Genomic DNA, 17,129 nt, shown 5'->3' with positions numbered 1-17,129 from the left:
AACGATTCGGGAAGCAAGTCAAGTGCAGCGATAGATTATAATAGAGATAGTGATTTTTTTCCTCTCGCTTATCCCGACTTTCGACATGGATGACTACATTACAACACTAAAAAAGTTTTCTCAAGTGGACTTTCAATCGAAGCAGGTAAGACAGTAATGTTATTACTGTCCTACCTTAGGTAAGACAGTAATAACATTTATTTTGTTTTGTTTTTTAAGAAAATGTGTGTTTTGTGAGCTACAGTTTGTATGTGTAAGGATGCAGAAGTGAAACATAACCTGTAAACCGCTGTCAATCTATGCATCTATTTGCAAATCTGATTCTGATGACGTCAGTGCCTCACCAGCTATGAACCTCACCGCACGTCACTGCAATGCCTGTAAATATCGCTGTCTATGAGGCCCAATTAGGTTTGATAGCTCGACTTATTTAAGTAATGGCAAAAAAAAAAACCAATAATAAAAAAACTTATTTCCGACGTCCATCATGGCGCCTCGCGTGATTACGTGACTAGTCGCAAAAGGTTTTGGAAGGATTTATCTTGGTGTCATTTTTGACGTCGCCTGGCTGAGTTGTTGCGTCACACACGTTAGCCTGCCAGTTAATTTTAACCGACCGCGCTGATACCACGACCAATTAAGAGCCTGGATGCCTAGAAACGCGCTGAACGCCAAGTCCAACTGGGTAAAAGTAAGTAAGTGGCTTGTTTTTTCTAAAGACTTTCCCATTTAACTATGTGAAAGATAACCGTTGACACGTTTGCGACAAGTAACCATGTTGACCTTTAGTTTGGCTAAGTGTTGGCAAGTGTTTGAATTGCATGTCGTGCGCAAGAAGGACAGGGATAACACCTGGCGGGTAGAATCTTAAATAAATTAAACAAATAACGAGATATCGACCAAATGAAGTTTTTTTTGTATAAATTCAAGTTGAACAGAGTGAGGTTTTGCTGAGATAACATATCCTAACAACCTTATTTCCACATTGTAGATTAAAAGTTGGGTAGGCTCATGCTATGTATAGCAGGTACGAATTGCCGCGTTTCAGACACGCAACAAACGACCAAAAACGAGGTTTACAGCAAAAGATGACGTAGTGGCAATTTGCGTCCACTTTTGTGGTTGGGAGCGGAATTTTGCAGCCGGAGCTAAAATAACGTAATCACGACCAGCCTTGCATTCCAGGCGGCAATAAGATTGAAAAATTACAAAATAAACGCAAAAAATTATGGTGGGTCATGCTAGACGTCAGCACTTTTAACGCTTTGCCGCACAGTCTCTGTGGCGCAATCGGTTAGCGCGTTCGGCTGTTAACCGAAAGGTTGGTGGTTCGAGCCCACCCAGGGACGCATCATGTTTTTTTTTCTTTCTTTCTGTTGTCTCTGGTCATTATGCTTTTCATGAAAACCCAGTTCTTTGTTAGGTTCTTTAGACTACAGCGGCATCAGTGTTTCACTCATACTATTTATTCTTATTTGGGATTATCATGAATGTTTAATCAAACTATTTGTATTTGTTTAAATTTGCATTTAAACATACCTAAGAAAGAGACTTGCACTGTAACTAGCAGTACATGACGTATTTCTATTTTTGTTGTATTTTGAATATTTTGGTGTCAGAATATTGTTTTTTGACTTTGGTTGCCTCGATGTAGCAGCCAGCAGATCGGTGATTGGCCAACATATGAAGCCGATCTTACCAACTTCAGCAATGGTCTAAAAATCTATCACTGTCCTCTTCTGCTCTCCCATGAAATAGGTTTGGCTGATAAACTGGCCTACTAGGTCATGTCTGCACGTTTGCACTTAAAAATAGTTACCCCACTGTTGCCAACTCAACACTAACCACGTTTATGTAACCATGCCCTGCTAACTAGTGATGTGTCGGTCGCGAACGATCCGGCTCTAAGAGCCGGCTCTTTGAAGTGAACGATTGGAACCGGCTCCACAATGGGAGCCGTTTTAGGATCCTATTTGGGAGCCGGGTTTTTTTCTACAGTATATTGTTGTCTCTCCGCCTCCCTGTCGTTGTGCTTGTGCTCTGCAAGTGCCAGAGCCGATAGTTTTTCCCCACATCGTTTTTGTTTTTTGTCCTGCGGTGCCTCGCTGTTCCCCCCCCTTCTCCCTCTCCTTGCTCTTCTGCCAGTGCCAGAGCGGAGAGTTTTTTTCCCTCGGTCGGTCCACTTCCCTCATGTCAAGCGTGTGCTCCACACATCTGACCAATCACACATAGTTTCAATTAATAATGTGGCGGGAAAACACTGAAAAAAAAGTTTATCTCCACTTTTTTTGTGGAAACGGCAGGCAGTTGGCCAAGCTGTATAGCGTTCGTCGGCAGGTGTTTATGTACAGTCACTCACTCAGCGGTCAAGAAGCACGACAGAAAGAAGGGGAGTCAGTGTGAGAACTGAATAGGTGAAAATAAATGAGTGACAGAAAACGGAGCAAGATTTGGACTCATTTTAATGCTACATCAAGCTCCAGGGCAGAGTGCAGACTGTGCAAAGTCAGCATTTCCTATCGTGCAGGCTCGACAAACAACCTGCACATGCGGACATCACACGCATCGGTATTGCTATAGCATTGTTATGCGGCATTTTTACTCATCATAAGTGCTTAACAATGTCAATAATGAAACAAAATATTATAAAATTAGGTTTAAGCTATTAATTAATTAATAATGTCAAAAATATATATGGTGAGCCGTTTGGGAGCCGAAAGAGCCGGCTCTCCACAGTAAGAAGAGCCATTAGAGCCGCATGTCGAAAAGGAGCCGAAAATCCCATCACTACTGCTAACTCAGCTAACACACTGACTGAAAAACGTTCGACTCATATGTATAAAGGTGTAAAACCCGTATTTATTTCAATTAATCTGCGAAATAAAACCCACCGTTTTAGGGCTTACATGGGTAAGAAACGTGATAATGTTACGAATATCTTTAAAAAATTTCCTCATCGGTCATATTTCAGTCCGTTTTCTCATCAATATGCGAGTTTAGAGCGATGCGCGCTCCCGCGACAGGGCCTGCAATTATCAGCATAACACCAGCTAGCTAGCCAAACCGCTGTACAAGCTAAGCCTGGAGCTCAGCCATTGTGACGGGCCTTGACAAATAACTGAGGAATGACACGTGTTCACATTTCAACTCGTCTCTGTGGCGCAATCGGTTAGCGCGTTCGGCTGTTAACCGAAAGGTTGGTGGTTCGAGCCCACCCAGGGACGGTGAATGTTTTGCTTTTTTAACATTTCATTTGTAAGCTACACTTTTAGCACAGGGAAAGAGCTGAAAGACGTGGAAACAAAGTCAGTGAAGACTCTAAAATAGGCGATAAACTGATTGCCCTTAAAAAAAGCTAATGTACACAGCGCGGTACTTGTTTTATAAGTTGTTTGGCTTTGGGCTGACAGAATAAATAAAACACATCAGAAAGTGTCATCTTACTTCAAATGTGTTTTATAGCTCACGCGTCCGGGATGTACGTAGCCCGGCTAGCTCAGTCGGTAGAGCATGAGACTCTTAATCTCAGGGTCGTGGGTTCGAGCCCCACGTTGGGCGCGAAGTTTTTTTTTTGTGTGTGTAATTTCCTAGAAAAATCACATGGGAAGAGAGATTTGAAAATAAGATTAAAAGATTTAAAAAGATCTCAGAGAATTATTTGTCAAGACCAGTTTGCGATCAACCAAACGACGTTACAACTTGTGGGTAATGTGGATGATTAATTTGAATGTACAATGGAAATCATTTAAAGCAGTAGAATTCAACTAAACTATATGGAATAAAACATGTTTTATTACAGTGTGGAAAACAAATGCAGGTTTATGTAAATGACATTAAAAGTAAACAAGTAATTTAGAAAAATGAACAGAAATGAACACTCAATCTCAATAACATTCGTCTCATCTTTTAAAAATTGAATTATAGAAGTAATGAACTTTATTGTTTTATTGAGAGGTACCTGCACTGCAATTTCAAAAAGCATTAGAAATGTTAATGCACACGAAGCACCGCCAGGTGGCGCTTTCATACAACACTCCTGTAACTCACTCAAAGAAGAGCGGGGCTCCTGTTATAAACCTGGCCTAGGGCGCTACTCGTCAGCTGATTGGAGAGCTTAATAATGCAGTGTGTTGGTGCAGGTTACAGCTGCAGCTGTAAACATAAATGTTAAACCGGTAGTTAATAAGAGTGCCGTGAAGGTGGAAGACCAGGAGGCGTGTTCAGGCCACCATGTGATCGGAAATTACCCCTGCAGAGAGAGACAAAGTGCCAAAACAAGGGGAAGCGGAGAGTTTGAGCGGGTTCTTCGGGATTTAAGGAGCTGCTTTTATTCAGCAACACTTCCACGGACTCGCTGCTTCGCTTTGTTGTCTTTTCACCGCAGTCAAACCTAGGAAGCCACCTTAGTACGCTAAGGTAAGTTATGTTTTTCTACAGAAAGAGCCAAAAATAAATGTGCCTTTAGACGTCTGTTTTCCACGCAGCAACTTTTTTTAATGTAAAACTTAAGGCTTTTGTGAAAAAATGAGGGTAAATGCTTTTATTAGCTAGCGCTAACTGAGAGTTAGTTTTCAGTGTTTTGCTGTGCAAGTTCTGAATGTTATTTTAAGCAGCTACGTGTTTGGCTGCTGTTTGTGTAGTAGTACACTGGTTATTCCTGTTGTGCACTGCAGGCTGCATTAATCCACACAGAGAGGGCTCATCCACAGTAATGCTATGATACAATATGTTGTTTTTGACTGACTATAGCTGGAGGGTAACTTCACTTTTATTACAAAAGGCTAAAATAACTCACATTGTCTGGTCTTTTAAATGAGAACAATACATATAAATACTGTTACTACATGCTGGTAAAGTGTCTTTTGTTGTCAGTAGTTGTATTATTTTAGGGAGTTCCTGCCAGTTCTGACTATTTAAAGCATGCAGCGCCTATTACAATCAGATACGTTTCTGTCCCTGCCACTGTTTACCTGTTTAAGTCATGACAGAGGATATTGCTTTCATACACAGTACCAGTCTCGGAGCAGGAAATGAGTACCTGTTGCTGCTCTCTGTGTCATCTTAAATTTTATTTACTGAACTCAGGCTCAGAGGTGGGGGAGGGCCGACATTTACAAATGCATGGTTTGGTTTCTGGATTTAACTATGGTCTTCATGCAAATAACACAAACTCAGTGCTCACTTTGTGCGAAGGCTACTGTCGTAAGTCTATATGTATATAGAGGCTAATGCGTGGGGGAAAAACCCCGCAGCTATAACCTTTTTGATCTGAACTGTCATGGTGTGATCAATTCTCTGAACCCACATGTGCAGAACACACTCCGGAGGCAGATCAGGTAGGGAAATTTATTAGAAAAACAACGTGCAGATATGTACAGGTGAAGGTGAGAGGTCTCTCTCTTATTCTCTCTAGCAGGGGCTGGATCTCTGGGATCTAGTGAGAACAGAATAGGGTGAGTACAGGGGCGTGGGAGCCCTCAGTCCCTAACCCGGCTATGGTCTTACTTGAGGATTTACAGGGGAAAGCTCGGCTGGAGATCTGGGACTGGTGGGTCCGCGAGGCCGGGGCTCAGGGAAGGGAGGTGAGCTGGTAAGCGGAAGAACAGGAATCCAGGGTGGAAAAACCTTCCAGCCAGTAACTCGGGTCAGGCGGCCAAGGCGTCACGGAGGGGCAACCTGGGAAGAGGTTACACGAAATTAGTTACTTCAAGAAACAGGTTGGTCAGAGGATGGCTAGTAACAACAGATACCATAACTGGCTAACACTCTGGCACTGGAGTGTCGGCAGCTCCATCCAGATATACTCCTCCAAATGAGTCAGATATGTGTCAGGTGTGCAGCCGCGAAACCACGCCCCTCCAGGAACCTCCAGGAAGCCCCCTGGTGGAAAAAGTGGGAAAGAACCCCAGCCAGCCTTCCCCAGATCCCAACATGAACATCAAATATATGAAATATAAGGTGCATATTTTGCAAAATAGCACCAGTTATGATGAAGGCAGGCCGCAGTGGACTGGAACTAAAGTAGCATTTTAGCCAGGTTGTGTATAACTCACACACAGATAACTGTCAGCGATGGTTTGTTGTTCTGGTGCAGAGCGTCCAGGTGCAGTGGCTCAAAATGGTGCAAAGAAGAAGCTCTAACAGCCAATTTATCGTAAAAAGAAAGAAATAAAAAATGTGTGGATATGCACTTTATTAGAAACCTTTCAGATATTTCTACAATTGAGCCAAATTGCACAATAATAAGAATTTTAGGCTCATTTATGTCTATATTACATGTGAATACTTTACTACAATGAAAATAAACTGATCCGCTATGTTTGGAGCATACAGGTATGATATGCTAGATTTACGGTTCCTTGCTAACCATGTAACATCTTTGCAACAATATCAATAATTGCTTAATTTGTGTTTTAAGTAAAAGCAATTCCATCAATATGTGCTTTGTAATTCTTAAAGGTTTCCAAAGTAAACCTTTACCCATGTGACACTGATGACCTGAAGCATTTGATTTAACATCTGTATGATACTTTTAGGGGCGATATGGACTTTTTAATCACAATATTTGTGGTACCATAGTGATAATGATGAAAATGACGATAATTGGGTTTCTAGGTAACTGGCTGGCTGTGCCACAAACACAAATATTTCTCTTGAAAAACATTCAAATTAGAAGTAGGATTGTTCAGGATGCTCCTTAATAAGAGAAGTGTGATTTACATCATTAAGTTGCACAAAGTAACTGCACTTAATTGTATTTTTGAAATTACTGATATTTATTGATGCTGTCATGGAACATTGGAGAAAATAGTGACAATAACATTTTCAATACTATTGTCAAAAATACTTATAGTGATAAGAAAACGATCACGATAAATCATCAGTGACATGATAAATACCCTCCCCTAACTACTTTGATGCTTATTAGCTCCTACTTCTGCCCCCAATGTTTGAGGCATGCACATCTGAATCCCACCGGTGTTATTCTAATCATAGTGACACATTTAGGCGCTTAAAACGGCACTGATATATTTGCACTGCTTAAAGTGGATCATCCCCTGGATCCGCGACGCTCTCGGAGGATGCGACGCTGTAGATTTTCGTGTTCCTCACTCTGCAGGCTTTCTTTGCACCGTGCCTTGATCTTCCACCTTGGCTGACGTTAAAGAAGGAAGGACAAACCGCAAGTGATTCTTCTCGTCCCTGTTCTCACAGATGTCTGTGGTTCCTGCGAGAAAATATGTCAAGCCAGTCACTGAACTGTGCAATATTATCACATGGTCTGTCTGTTTTTTATTTGGCTGAACTTTTGTTTATTAACCAGAGTAACTACATACTGTTGAAACTGAGATCTGGCATTATGATAAAATGAGAGAAACTTTTATCTCTGGGCTTTTTAAAGAGGATTTAACAATACAAGTGCATATTTTAATAGGTTGGAATGTCACCAAACATAAAATTAATTGAAAGACTTTAATTCCCGAGTCCCAGAGTCAGGAAAATAGAGTGACGTGATATTTGCGTGCCATAAACGCAACCCAACAATTGAAGACATGGAAGCTAGGCTAAACATTCTGTTCAGTCTCTCGCTGTCCCTAAAAAACACCTACTGCACTTAATCACAGTTGTCTTTACTAAAGGTGTTATTGTGATGGAGTTGGTCTTGTGACGCAACCGGTGACTTCACCACCTAGCCAATCAGTGACCGTCAGGCTAATGACGTGTCATCAGCCAAAATTGCCAGACTTGGAACCCCAACAACACAGATGACGCTAAGGCAGCTATCAAAACAACATCAGCTTTCACTAGACCTCAACAGAACCTCTATGCCGTGTCGCACTGATGTAGTAATTCAGTCGAAAGGAGCCACCAAAAAAGTGTTATGTGCATCGTACTTGTTCTGGTCTAACATTCAAATGTTCAGAGAAACTGACTTTTGAATTCTCATTAGCTGTAAGCAATTGTCATCAAAATGAACTGAAATTGATTGCCATGTGAATAGTGAATCTCATGAGGTTGACTCTATGAACGTAATTACTGATGTGAACTTACTCTCAATGATAATCTGACTGAGATGCCTATGAATGGTAAACCGTGCTGAAAACGCCCCTGTGCAGGTTTGATCTTATACATAAAACCACTAACCTAAATTTAGTGCCTTTAAAACTTGGAAACAACTTGTGAGCTTTTCATAAAGCATCGGTTGGCGTATTTTGCGACTAATAGCATTAGTTATATATACCATTAATTATAATATGAGGTCTTTATTGGGATGGCTAAATTAAATCAACTAATTGATGAATATTTTTAAAGTTCTCCATTTAAGAAATCGCATTGTTCAAAGCTCAGTTTGTTGTTTAATGAGCTTGATTGAGATTTTTAAAAATTGACAAATGTCTTGGTTTTGTTACCAAAACTACAGTTTTTCAGTTAGACCTAGCCAAAGTAAAACCATGTTCTTCCAGTTTTATGACAGGGAAAATAAAGTGAAACACGGTGGTGGCAGGATCATGCTTTTCTTTACGAGGGACAGGGGTGGCTGTTGAGTTTATGGGGAAGATAACTGGAGCTAAATATAGAACAATATTACCAAATAATATTTGTTTTTGTCACATTTTTAACAAGATAATTCAGTACAACTTTGTGGTAGTGTTTAGGCAACATGGACATGAATGTTTTTTGATTTTCTTTTGTTCCTCAGGGTATGTTGGAGGAAGGTATGCGGACTGCAGAGGGTTGCTACCGAACAGTATGGGAGCGGCTGGGAATGGCCTTCCAGACTCCTGAAGCTTACTGCGAGAGGAGCATCTACCGCTCTCTGGCCTACATGAGGCCTCTTAGTGTTTGGGCCATGCAGCTCGCTCTGGACAGGTCCCAGAGGGACAACACTGTTCGAGCTAAAACCGGAGACACCGACGAGATCGAAACCTGATGTATTTACCTACAATAGAAACACAAAACGGCGATTCTCAACAAAATTAACTGGGAATCCCTTTCTCTTTAGCTTGATTGGTTCAATGGTTCATTGTCTAAATCAGACACTGTTGTAATTAAACAATCGTATGTTAAAGGACTTTTCTGATGGCACTGCAAGTTGTCTTACACTTTGTGTGGTCGGGCATTTCCAAAACCAAGTCTCCATGTAATGCAAGTTAACAATGCCATCTTTTGTTTCAGCAACATGTTGTCACATTGTGCACATATACATATGCAAGCACTACATTAGATAATATGCCAATAGTATTTGCACATTTGCAACATGTCTGTATGTATTGTCAACTTTTGTTCTTACTCCAGTCCAGTTAAAATGCTGTTAAGCAGTGAAATGTGTGACGAGTGGTATTTAAATGTATGGAAAACAATATTACCTTTTATTAATTATTAAATAGAATTGAGTGCCTTTGAGCACTACATATGTGTATACTGTTTAACCATTCAGTATACAGTATGTTGCAGCAACTTGTTGTTTTTTTTCTAAATGATAGTCATGACAATCACTAAGAATAAAGGACTGAAATTTAACACGTTTTTTTTTATTTTTATGAATTTATACATGCAAGTACCAGGCAACAAGGTGGTTTGAGCTGCTAACTTTCTCAGATATTTAATCCTTTAAACATAGCAATCTTAAGTTATGTTACATTATTATACTGGCCATAAACTGAACTTTGTCAGATATGCACATCCTGCAACAGCAGTAAGATATACAGATGCTGGAGGAAAGTCCAAATCATCCTGCCTTTAGGGATGGAGAAAAGGAAGATTAGGGGACAAACAAAGTGATTTCACAGTTCTGAGTTCAATCCCAGGTGTGGAAATACTATGCTGCAATAGAACATTTCCTGAACGATAATTGAGGGAAATGATTTGTCAGTTCTTTCAAAAACATTTTTAAATGGATTTTGAAAATAAAAAGTCAACTTTAAATTACATATATGTAAGTTGAAAATACTGCATTCCTTTTTCCTGACAAAAAAAACCCAACTTCCCTTTTAAAAATTGACAGAATAAAATGTTTGTATTGCAGTGATGTGTTCAAATCAATAAATGATATCATTATCATATCTAACGCTTATATTTATTATTCATAGCATAGTCTTAGCTCAATGTATACAATTTTCTGGAAAGTTGGGAATTTTCCTAACCCAAGATTGCGAAATAAAATAATCCAAGCGCCTAAACTAATGCCATATATGGAAGTCGCGGTGAACACACCTGGCTCATTACCGAGGCAGGTAGATCAGACAGCGCCTGAATTAAACGACACGTAGAATGCTTCTTTACCACTGATATCATGGTAGAGGTATGTTGTCATGGTTTAGCTTGCTTAGTAACGAACTAGTGTTGGCCTCTTTTTTTTCCTCAGCATTTAAACAGTGAAAGAAAACATATTTACTAATTTACTCATACATTTGACTTTCCTCTGTACCTTTCATTGACAGCAGTCCTAACTACTGGAAGGCCTTAACAGTTGGGACTAGGATCGGGTCACCAGCAAGCCATTGTGTTTTCTAATAAGCTAGAAACATTAACAACACCCTGAAGGCGCCCAGCTCAGAGTACATCCCAAACTTCACACCACCAGCAAAATACACCGGTATCAAATCTGTAAAAGAAAAGAAAATACGCAATAAAAATCTATTAACATAATGCGTTTGAGTCAAAAATGTGTGGAATGTTTTAAGGACTGTTTTAGTATCACTGTGTGTTTTTATCCATAGGTGAGCTGTTTGGTGTAGATTACCTGCCAAGTCAGACTGAAAAACAGTCACAGTCCACATACTACAGCACCTTGGGAGCTTCAGCCTGGCGGTACCACTCCATGAGTCCTGCAGCCATTTTGTCCAGTCCCGGATCCTTGTGGACAGTCAGGACACTGTTCATTGCTCGCAGATGAAACCCACACAGCCGTTCCCTTGCTGTGGCCAGCCAGCTTGTTGATGATCTACAATAGAAAATATGAAATTAATTTATGCAGTTTGTCTTGTCTATAAAAACACAGTGTGGTATGGATTTCATAACATTTCCAATGTACTTTATACAATGAACAGGTAAAAAATAAACAAGTTGTTTGTGAAATGGGAAAAGCCCCAAACCTTTTGAAAAAGTGTCTCATTTTACGACATGCTGTTTGTAGAAACTTAGTTAGGCTAGCAATTGCAAGCAGTACTTCATTTTATCGCATACTTTTTGCCGGGGAAAGAAGACTGCGATGCACAGCAGCCATCAAACATAAGGACTGGCACCCCGCGGTGTATTCGCCATATGCAACAAACACTTTTGTACAAGAGAAGATTAACGTCCATATACTTAATAAGTATGATTGATTTGTGAGATGTAATAAAATATATTGCATTACGTCGAACATTTGTCTAACCCTGGAGAAAATATTCGTGTAGAACCCTCTCACCATGGAACAATGATATAAGGGGAAACACTGTTTATGACAGTGAATTCAGACAAAGTCAGCTATTTGATCAAATCAACAAACATGTCAGGAGGGAGAAGGTATGGTTTCCTCATCTAATTATACTGAATGCCTGTAAATATCGCTGTCTATGAGGCCCAATTAGGTTTGATAGCTCGACTTATTTAAGTAATGGCAAAAAAAAAAAAAATTAAAAAAAACTTATTTCCGACGTCCGTCGTGGCGCCTCGCGTGATTACGTGACGTAGTCGCAAAAGGTTTTGGAAGGATTTATCTTGGTGTCATTTTTGACGTCGCCTGGCTGAGTTGTTGCGTCACACACGTTAGCCTGCCAGTTAATTTTAACCGACCGCGCTGATACCACGACCAATTAAGAGCCTGGATGCCTAGAAACGCGCTGAACGCCAAGTCCAACTGGGTAAAAGTAAGTAAGTGGCTTGTTTTTTCTAAAGACTTTCCCATTTAACTATGTGAAAGATAACCGTTGACACGTTTGCGACAAGTAACCATGTTGACCTTTAGTTTGGCTAAGTGTTGGCAAGTGTTTGAATTGCATGTCGTGCGCAAGAAGGACAGGGATAACACCTGGCGGGTAGAATCTTAAATAAATTAAACAAATAACGAGATATCGACCAAATGAAGTTTTTTTTTTGTTTTTGTATAAATTCAAGTTGAACAGAGTGAGGTTTTACTGAGATAACATATCCTAACAACCTTATTTCCACATTGTAGATTAAAAGTTGGGTAGGCTCATGCTATGTATGGCAGGTACGAATTGCCGCGTTTCAGACACGCAACAAACGACCAAAACCGAGGTTTACAGCAAAAGATGACGTAGTGGCAATTTGCGTCCACTTTTGTGGTTGGGAGCGGAATTTTGCAGCCGGAGCTAAAATAACCTAATCACGACCAGCCTTGCATTCCAGGCGGCAATAAGATTGAAAAATTACAAAATAAACGCAAAAAATTATGGTGGGTCATGCTAGACGTCAGCACTTTTAACGCTTTGCCGCACAGTCTCTGTGGCGCAATCGGTTAGCGCGTTCGGCTGTTAACCGAAAGGTTGGTGGTTCGAGCCCACCCAGGGACGCATCATGTTTTTTTTCTTTCTTTCTGTTGTCTCTGGTCATTATGCTTTTCATGAAAACCCAGTTCTTTGTTGGGTTCTTTAGACTACAGCGGCATCAGTGTTTCACTCATACTATTTATTCTTATTTGGGATTATCATGAATGTTTAATCAAACTATTTGTATTTGTTTAAATTTGCATTTAAACATACCTAAGAAAGAAACTTGCACTTTAACTAGCAGTACATGACGTATTTCTATTTTTGTTGTATTTTGAATATTTTGGTGTCAGAATATTGTTTTTTGACTTTGGTTGCCTCGATGTAGCAGCCAGCAGATCGGTGATTGGCCAACATATGAAGCCGATCTTACCAACTTCAGCAATGGTCTAAAAATCTATCACTGTCCTCTTCTGCTCTCCCATGAAATAGGTTTGGCTGATAAACTGGCCTACTAGGTCATGTCTGCACGTTTGCACTTAAAAATAGTTACCCCACTGTTGCCAACTCAACACTAACCATGTATATGTAACCATGCCCTGCTAACTCAGCTAACACACTGACTGAAAAACGTTCGACTCATATGTATAAAGGTGTAAAACCCGTATTTATTTCAATTAATCTGCGAAATAAAACCCACCGTTTTAGGGCTTACATGGGTAAGAAACGTGATAATGTTACGAATGTCTTTAAAAATTTCCTCATCGGTCATATTTCAGTCCGTTTTCTCATCAGTATGCGAGAGTTTAGAGCGATGCGCGCTCCCGCGACAGGGCCTGCAATTCTCGGCGTAACACCAGCCGCCAAATCGGCTGCAAGCGAAGTTTGGAGCTCAGCCAATGGGACGGGCCTTGACGAATAACTGAGGAATGACACGTGCTCACATTTCAACTCGTCTCTGTGGCGCAATCGGTTAGCGCGTTCGGCTGTTAACCGAAAGGTTGGTGGTTCGAGCCCACCCAGGGACGGTGAATGTTTTTTTTTTCTTTCTTTCTGTTGTCTCTGGTCATTATGCTTTTCATGAAAACCCAGTTCTTTGTTAGGTTCTTTTTTCAACTCGTCGCTCACGTTAGTCGGTGTTTCTCCTCCAATGGCGCTTGCCCCTCTCCATTCTCACATTGAACGGTTTAGCCAATGTCGTACCGCCTCATAATGGACCGAGCCTATCAATGTCCGCGCTCACAATGGAAATCGGCCAATCACCGTGGCGACATGCGAACCTATCAATGTCCGCGCTCACAATGGAAATCGGCCAATCACCGTGGCGACATGCGAACCTATCAATGTCCGCGCTCACAATGGAAATCGGCCAATCACCGTGGCGACATGCGAACCTATCAATGTCCGCGCTCACAATGGAACATTGCCAATCACCGTGAGCCCTCCCTCCCTCAGACGCCCTCACGCCCCCCACCACCACAAACAAAACAAATTTCGAATTTTATTTTTAAAAATAAAAACCGTTGGAAGATTCTGAAAGTCAGATGTCAGTAGCCTAGCTTCGTTGAAGAAGGATTCGTCATCACATCATTGATCTCTCGACCTAAACGATCTTGCTGTGAGTACCCATTAATATTGTTTATTGTCTGTTGTCGTTCAAACAGATTTCGTATTTATAATTGTACATCAGCTAAAATAATATATTGTGGGTTAAATAAAAGGGCGACATAATGATGTCATGTTCTGAGTGCAAGAGTAAGGACACATTTTATTTTATAATATAGTAGTAACATTTTAAGTTAAAATGTAAATGCATACATAGATATCAACCTATATATAGACCAACCTCGATCGATCGATCGATCGATCGATCGAGGTTTATAGTTTTTTTTTTTTACCTCATCATAATTAGCACAGAAAACTATGGCTTTGATTTTACTTTTAAATGCTTTTATGTCATACCCATTGTTAGTTGTGCACAAAGTGCATCATTAGTTTATGGAATTTGATTCTGCTAATTCCCAATGTTATCTTCAGATGAGCACCAAGCCAAAGAGCCACAAAGGTATGGGGGATGGGGAGTGGATGGCAAGGCTTAAGGCATTTGCCAGCACTGGGGTTTGGCCTTCCAATGCAGGGAATAGACCAGCCCCAAGGCAGAAGAAATGGCATGATATCTATCAGAAGGTAAAGTGAAGTCACTGTTTCATTCACTTGTGTGTGTAGATATGTTTATAAAAAAGGACAGACTTGAGTAGCTGTCATTAATAAGATTATGTTACACTGTTTCAGATAGAAAAATGCCCCATGCAAGTTCGGGGACAGACCACCCTTTTTGGAGCGTCTGTCACTTGTGACTGTGGCTTTCACACTGTTAAAGTAAGCTGGTTTAAAATAATATCTAATAACAATCACTTCTTAGTCAAATTTGAAGCTATGTCTTGTCTCTTGCAATTCTGGTGAATGGTGACTTTTATACTTAAAATATCTTTGTTTTGGTAGCCTGCACTGCAGCCTCCTTCTGCACCTCCTTCTTTGACCCCACAGTCTGTGGGTTCACAATCTAATTCTGGAGATACAGCAACAGCCACCCGCTGTTTCCTGAGGTCCCCTCCATCTTTGTCAAGGGTAAATGTTCTTGTTTGTTTGCTCAATACTTTATATTATTGATTCTGTCTTGGCAACAAACTATAATAGTTTTTGAACAAAACATTTTCTTGTGCTTATTTTGATGTAGTGATTTATAAAGTATATACTTCACATGATTGTACATTTCTCGTTTCAGTTCACTAAGTCCTATTTTGGGGGTTCTCTTTCGGATTCAGTGAAGCCAAACTTGGTGGCCCGGAAGACACCGAGTCCCTCTCCATCCTCTGTGAGGAGCCCAAGTCCCTCTCCACCCTCTGTGAGGAGCCCTAGTCCCTCTCCATCCTCTGTGAGGAGCCCAAGTCCCTCTCCATCCTCTGTGAGGAGCCCAAGTCCCTCTCCATCCTCTGTGAGGAGCCCAAGTCCCTCTCCATCCTCTGTGAGGAGCCCAAGTCCCTCTCCATCCTCCTTGAGGAGCCCAAGTCCTTCTCCACCCTCTGTGAGGAGCCCTAGTGTTGCTCCATCCTCCCAGACACACTCCGGCAAGACAGTTGCATCTGTGAGTACAGCATTGTATATTTATTAAAGTAAAGCAGTTCTAAGATATCTGTTTTCAAACATATTTATGTTCTGTTGTTTTTAGGAACAGCCTTCAACGTCTCTGTTACAACCAGCTGCAGGTGATAATGCAGCTTCTTTCTGGTTGCCGAGTGAGATGAGGAAAACCATCCCTGTGCAGGATCAAAGATGGATCTCAAATACCCTCTTTAAATCTGGCAAACTGCGCCCAGATTTAAAGCTGTGGTACGAGCCTCCTGCGCCGACCCTCATTTACCATCAGGTGCCAACACCTGAGAGGTTTTTTTCACATCGGCTCCTCGTATGGATGCCCTACCATCAGTGGAAGGTCAGGGTGTTCTGCAAAACTTGTGGGAATCATCTTACAGGTGCTGGCATCCACAAGAGGGCTCGGAAAGTCCTGGATATTGATAGGTATTACCTCCTTGTGACGGAGACACTCAGGTGCAGCGGGTGTAATCTCACGTATCTATCAACATCCCAGAGCATCCGAGACCAGCTGGACTTGCCGCACCAGAAACTATTTCGGCTCATCCTCACCCAAAAGTGAGTAAAACATTTAGTAAAATGCTAACTGAAGGAATGAAGATATTACATTACATGCAAATGTAACTGCAAAATAAATACTTTGTTAATCTGCCTTCCAGGTATGCTTGTGACATACGAGTGATCAGGCTGATGAGAGACAGGACACAGCCAATATAGAGGGCAAATTTACTGTCCCTCTAATGAAAGTCTCACTAAAGAGCAGTGGCTGGAACAAATTAAAAAGAAAAAATAAGCATTTTCTTTATTTTAAATAACTTCACTGTATATAAGTTTTATTTAGTTCATAGTGTGTTTATTTTGTTTTGGGTTAATGATACAGATATTTATTCTTATTGTCATTGTGTACACAAAGTAATTCAACAAACCATACAGTAAAAGGATTTAAGTCCTTCAGCAAACCACAAATTTCTTGGTTAAGAAAAAGAAATGGGAGACTTCAATGGAAATGTGTTGCATCCAAATGCTACAATGTTTTGGGACTAACTAAAAATGTTTAATTCACTGTCTTAATTGTTGAATAAATATTTGGTTCTTTTAAACCGATAAGGTCTATGGTCTTTTGTGAGTAAATATGAGCTGCTTCAAATTCTGAATTATTGGTAATTTAAGCATACACTAGAAAAAAAGATATCATTCACTTCACTCAAAGTACTTTAGGAAAGACACTTGCAATTTTAGTTTCAGTCACTGTTTTGCTGTGAAAAATGAAAATAAGCACTGGGTATGATTAAGGACATTAAAATATACATCAAGTATATAGTATACAGTATAATTTAACACATTAATTTGAATATATCAGAATAAAAAAGCAAAATTAATTAAGCAATTCAAAGTTTTAAAAAGAAAGCCTTTTATGACAAGTGTTGGGTTTTAGTTTACAGTACTACACTATCTGTACAAAAAAGCATTTAAAATGTTTTCAAGATACAAAAAACAGCCGTTACTTCATAACACTTAAACATTAATTGTGGGAAATCTTTT

The 17,129-nt window shown here is 40.3% G+C and overlaps 2 protein-coding genes, 1 long non-coding RNA gene and 5 other non-coding genes across 9 annotated transcripts in view; all 8 read left to right on the top strand.

Moving 5' to 3' along the window:
* The first annotated feature begins 1,275 nt into the window (after positions 1 to 1,275).
* trnan-guu lies at positions 1,276 to 1,349 on the top strand. Its single transcript has one exon. It is a non-coding gene; the product is annotated as a tRNA-Asn (tRNA).
* Positions 1,350 to 3,150: 1,801 nt separating this feature from the next.
* trnan-guu lies at positions 3,151 to 3,224 on the top strand. The gene has a single exon. It is a non-coding gene; the product is annotated as a tRNA-Asn (tRNA).
* A 261-nt stretch (positions 3,225 to 3,485) lies between these two features.
* On the top strand, positions 3,486 to 3,558 carry trnak-cuu. Its single transcript has one exon. It is a non-coding gene; the product is annotated as a tRNA-Lys (tRNA).
* A 521-nt stretch (positions 3,559 to 4,079) lies between these two features.
* On the top strand, positions 4,080 to 10,809 carry LOC111610945. The gene is made up of 3 exons (XR_002753827.1): positions 4,080 to 4,416; positions 8,702 to 10,597; positions 10,722 to 10,809. It is a non-coding gene; the product is annotated as an uncharacterized LOC111610945 (long non-coding RNA).
* A 970-nt stretch (positions 10,810 to 11,779) lies between these two features.
* The window catches only part of c14h20orf27 (chromosome 14 C20orf27 homolog), a 45,990-nt gene continuing 40,640 nt past the window's right edge, over positions 11,780 to 17,129 (top strand). Inside the window, exon 1 of the mRNA XM_023346278.1 lies at positions 11,780 to 11,852. The gene's annotated coding sequence lies outside the window, so the exon portion shown is untranslated. The remainder of the gene's footprint in view (positions 11,853 to 17,129) is intronic.
* Positions 12,445 to 12,518, top strand: trnan-guu. The gene has a single exon. It is a non-coding gene; the product is annotated as a tRNA-Asn (tRNA).
* trnan-guu lies at positions 13,389 to 13,462 on the top strand. Its single transcript has one exon. It is a non-coding gene; the product is annotated as a tRNA-Asn (tRNA).
* LOC111610963 (vegetative cell wall protein gp1-like) lies at positions 13,970 to 16,775 on the top strand. Of its 2 annotated transcripts, XM_023346276.1 has the most exons (7): positions 13,970 to 14,052; positions 14,472 to 14,621; positions 14,727 to 14,813; positions 14,937 to 15,062; positions 15,220 to 15,579; positions 15,664 to 16,145; positions 16,247 to 16,775. In XM_023346276.1, the coding sequence occupies exons 2-7, from the start codon at positions 14,472 to 14,474 to the stop codon at positions 16,302 to 16,304; spliced, it is 1,263 nt and encodes a 420-aa protein (XP_023202044.1). In that variant the 5' UTR covers positions 13,970 to 14,052; the 3' UTR covers positions 16,305 to 16,775. The 2 variants fall into 2 exon arrangements, with proteins under 2 accessions (XP_023202044.1, XP_023202043.1); XM_023346275.1 differs by lacking the exon at positions 13,970 to 14,052 and having other exon boundaries at positions 14,407 to 14,621.

Source organism: Xiphophorus maculatus, chromosome 14, assembly GCF_002775205.1.
Source record: "Xiphophorus maculatus strain JP 163 A chromosome 14, X_maculatus-5.0-male, whole genome shotgun sequence".
NCBI lineage: Eukaryota > Metazoa > Chordata > Actinopteri > Cyprinodontiformes > Poeciliidae > Xiphophorus > Xiphophorus maculatus.
The sequence above is the reverse complement of the archived record's forward strand: the minus strand, read 5'-3'. Positions and strand labels throughout refer to the sequence as shown.